Source organism: Cyprinodon variegatus, unplaced genomic scaffold (assembly GCF_000732505.1).
Source record: "Cyprinodon variegatus isolate N-32 unplaced genomic scaffold, C_variegatus-1.0 Scaffold114, whole genome shotgun sequence".
In the NCBI taxonomy this organism is placed as follows: domain Eukaryota; kingdom Metazoa; phylum Chordata; class Actinopteri; order Cyprinodontiformes; family Cyprinodontidae; genus Cyprinodon; species Cyprinodon variegatus.
The window spans coordinates 995,790-999,775 of record NW_015150567.1 but is presented as its reverse complement, the minus strand read 5'-3'; the positions used below and the strand labels follow the sequence as shown (position 1 = coordinate 999,775).

At 36.6% G+C, this 3,986-nt stretch overlaps 1 protein-coding gene across 4 annotated transcripts in view; it reads right to left on the bottom strand.

Annotated features, from left to right (window-relative positions):
- LOC107085039 (multiple C2 and transmembrane domain-containing protein 2-like) overlaps nucleotides 1–3,986 on the bottom strand; it is an 80,228-nt gene that overhangs the window by 16,734 nt on the left and 59,508 nt on the right. For all 4 annotated transcript variants that reach the window (XM_015375168.1, XM_015375171.1, XM_015375169.1 and 1 more), the window contains 5 exons: nucleotides 2,353–2,446; nucleotides 2,169–2,271; nucleotides 1,979–2,081; nucleotides 1,707–1,808; nucleotides 1,530–1,604 (listed from right to left, as the gene is read on the bottom strand). In XM_015375168.1, the coding sequence (XP_015230654.1) occupies nucleotides 1,530–1,604; nucleotides 1,707–1,808; nucleotides 1,979–2,081; nucleotides 2,169–2,271; nucleotides 2,353–2,446 (477 nt within the window). The remainder of the gene's footprint in view (nucleotides 1–1,529; nucleotides 1,605–1,706; nucleotides 1,809–1,978; nucleotides 2,082–2,168; nucleotides 2,272–2,352; nucleotides 2,447–3,986) is intronic.

The window sequence follows — 3,986 nt, the reverse complement described above, 5'->3', positions numbered from 1 at the left end:
TTTTTTTTTTTTTTACATTTTCAACATTTCTTATAAGGATTTATGTCATAAGGCATCACAAAGCATTTAATAGTTGTGTTATAAAAGGTGAATGTCAATTTTTTTTAAAACTTCCATCAAACATTCATCTTAAAGTAAAATGTCATAAATATGTATTTCATTAATAAGTTATCCTCCCAAAAATAGAATGCAACATCTGTTTGCCTTTTGAAGTCAACAAACAGGAACCAGTTGTACAGTGAGCAATAACCTCAGTATAAATCCAGCGGTTCTGGCTTTAGTGCACAAACAGGCCAGAATTTTTCAGGTATGTTTGGTCGAAATCACAAAGAAACTGCTTGAATTAATTATTTCAGATATGATCGTATTCTAGATGCAATGAATGACAAATTTGCGGTCCAGTAATATTGTAACCATCCGATTGGACTTGGATTGTCCGTTCTACCAACAGCTGATATAGAGCTTGGTGATCAATACGATGAAGCAGAGGGAGGGGTGGACAAAACAATACTTTAAAAATGCACAAATAAAAAGGTTAATGGAAACATGTCTACTGTGGGTCTGGACGTAGAATCTGGCTCTACATGAGTCAAAGTTCATCTCATCCTGCTGGTCTGGAGCACTTATTTGAAGTGGAGCTAGTTTCCACTTTCCAGGCTGCAGCCTTTCTTCGGAGCATAATAATCAAATTTTTTTGTTTGCAGGATTTTTAAAATTTTTAAAAAATCAAGCATTTACAAAGCTCTTGACACAGCGTACTTTATCTCTTTTAAAATTCAGCAAACTGTTACATATAAATAAAACTAATTCTAGCGTGAATTGAAAGGCTGCTCACCTGACATTACGGTGCATTTTACCCCATTTTTGTTTTTTAGAGCAACACTCTTTTAAAGGAAAATCTTTTGGTTAAAGACTGGGATTTTATTGCAGGAAAATAGTGATTTATTCCTTCTGTCAATATGATGTTGGTCATAACTTCCACAATCTGGCCTTTATCGAAAAAATGAATGAAAGGAAAAAATGAATGAAAGTTACAAAATCATATAAATGTTTCACAATGAGTCATAAAGAGGATGCAGTGAATATGTGGAGTAAGATTTAAAGATGAGACAAAATGCAAAATACTATAAAAAGAACTAACGTTTTTCTTCTACCATCCCCATTGTGAAACATATTAGTGGCAGCATCATGCTATGGGGTTGTTTCTTTTCCTCTACAGGATAGAAGGGAAGCCGGGTAGTTTGAAAGCTAAATGAAGTAAAACTCAAGCCTAAGGATATTCATCTCCAAGGAGAAAAACCTGTCCTTCTTAGAGATTAAATTATTATTTTAAATTATTTTCAGGCATTTGAAGAGACAGATGCCAACATACTGTACAAACTATGAAGACTTCAAAGGACTGAAATCATCCATAAGCCACTTTATTCATTGGTCAAGCTGTTTAAATTCCTTAGCAATGTACCGTGGAGGCGATGTGTGTCTGCAGGTGAATTATTATTTTAAAATCTAATCGAATAGTTGGAACAAACCTTTTTGGAAAATTTCAGATTATCCTCCATGTATCCTCTCTCTTTAGGCTGGAAGGTTCTTATACTTGCTTTGATCTGACAAAAAACAGCGGAGAAGCGGACAGCATCAAGCTTGTGCTTCAAAGAGTTCCTTCACATTTCATTGTGTCCTTCGCTACAGAGTGAACTCTCACTTACAGGGTTAAAAATAACCTCCAGCTCTAGAGTAATGGACCCCTTTGACAGTCTGCCCAAGTCCTCCTTCTTCAGCGGGTAGGCAAACTGATGTCTCCTTTGGATCTGCAGGACAGAAAGGGCATTAGGTGCTGAACTCGGCCATGAACCTGACCGGCAGTCAGGCTGGATTACATCTTAGCAAGTCTTCAACACACTAAGGTGTTATCCCCCTCTTCACTTTAATTTAGGCCCAAAGTGTAAATAGACCGGTCTGCATCAGAGTTGGAGTTTACCGAAAGCAGTGGAATGGCAACTTTTCCCAGAAAGTCTGGCGGCTTGTCACCGTCGTCATCAAAGACGGACACCATGAGAACGTCATGGATGTCTTTGACAGGCCTGTAAAGAAATAAAAGGAGGGGGTCAGGTATCAACACACCAGAGAAAAGAATCCCGTTTCTTTTTTGAACTAGTAAAGAAACTAACAGAGTGAAGACTTGGTTCCACTCTGGATTGAGGTTCTTATAGACTGTGTAGGTCTGCAGTCTGTCATTGCCCAGCTCCAACACGCAGAATGGGTCGCTTTTCCCTGAAGACAAGAACAAACGAGGCTCAAAAACAAAAAAAAATCTATAGCAAATGTGAAAATAAAACCCAAACATGTAATTACCGTTCAAATCTGCAGCAATCAGGTCTGAAGCCTTGATGACTTTGACTTGAAGCAAACCGACATCCCTGAGGTTCTTTAGAGATCTTTTTAAACACTAAAGAGATAAAAAGAAGACAGGGAGAGCTTTAGAAGCATAACTGATCCAAATAAAATAAAATAAAAAACACAAATAAAGGCATAAACCAAAAATACTTTAAATTACTTTCAAGATTTTTTTTTTTCATCACATACACAAACAAGAACAAACCCATCATACGTCCTGCTCCTATTGGTTGAGACATGTTACTAAGGTCTCTCTCCTCCACCTCACTTCTTCGACCAAACCCTCAATCAGAACAAGTTTTCACAACATCTGTACACATGGGACACAACAGTCAACCCAAATAAATACTCAGATTACAAGCAGGATTCAAGTCCCTGCAAGTCGGCTCATACTTTTAGGCATTAAGTGTAACCAGCCTAGCAAATCTGACACTCAAACCCCTGTAATAGTTAACGCGAAAGCTTTACCCAACAACATTTAAGCGGATTGTAACAGAGAGTTTTATCCAAAACAGTATTTTGCCTCTTTTTGTCTTTAAGCACCACCTTCAAGTATAGTTTACCCACTTGTTGAACCTGGACTCTGTTCTTTGCATGCTCCTGATTTCTATGAAGGAACTTCTCTAGAAGGACATTGTCATAGTAAGTCATCTGAATTGAAGAATGTAAAACTAAGTATTTGTCCTGTAAAGCAGATAGATGTTTCACACCTCCATTTCTAAGCAGAATGCTGTCGCCTGTGAAACATTATTCTAAGTAATAATTGTTACTAATTAATAAATTTAATGACTCTTTGGTAGGACTGGGTGATATGGGGCATAAATAATATTCCAATAACTGTTTATATCTGCATAACATTAAATAATATATTTCCATTTTGCTTCTTTTTTAGCACTGATAAAATAAAACCGTTGAATCAAAGCTTTGTTCCGGATAAAATGCAGGCAAATTGAAATGGCTAATAAATAACATACTGGCATAAACTAAACATTAATCCTCCTAAAAACGCATGAAGAAGTGAGGTGTTGAGACGGGGAGGGAGGCGAGGCTACAGGAAGTTCAGCACAGACAAATGAGGAAGAAAAAAGGAGAACTGCTGCGTCTATGATGAATATGACAACGTAGAGTATCTTAATAATAATAATTTAGTCTCATCTTATATGCCTTTTAATAATCTCCATAATTGTTTTATATATATTGCTAAGCCGTACTCTTATGTGAAACATCTCTGAGCCAAACAACGTTCTCCGTACGAGGAGTTAACATGTGGAGCTTCCTTCCTGCAGAACTTAACATTAATGTGTGGTTTGGTTAACTTCGAGGAGGAGCGGCTATGAAGTCATCACTGACTGAATAATTCTTCCTCTTAACAGTAATGGAAGTCATCCCTGTTCTGAATAAGTTTATACCTACATTTTGTTTTATATTTGCATTTCAAATCCTGCATCTCATTTATTTTATGCAACCGAATGTCCAGCTAGGGACAGACATAAATTAGTTTAGGCTATATATGTTAAACTATAAGGTATTTATATATACAATCAAATGAACATATACATTTAAAGGTATACTATGCAACCGGTGTTGATTTT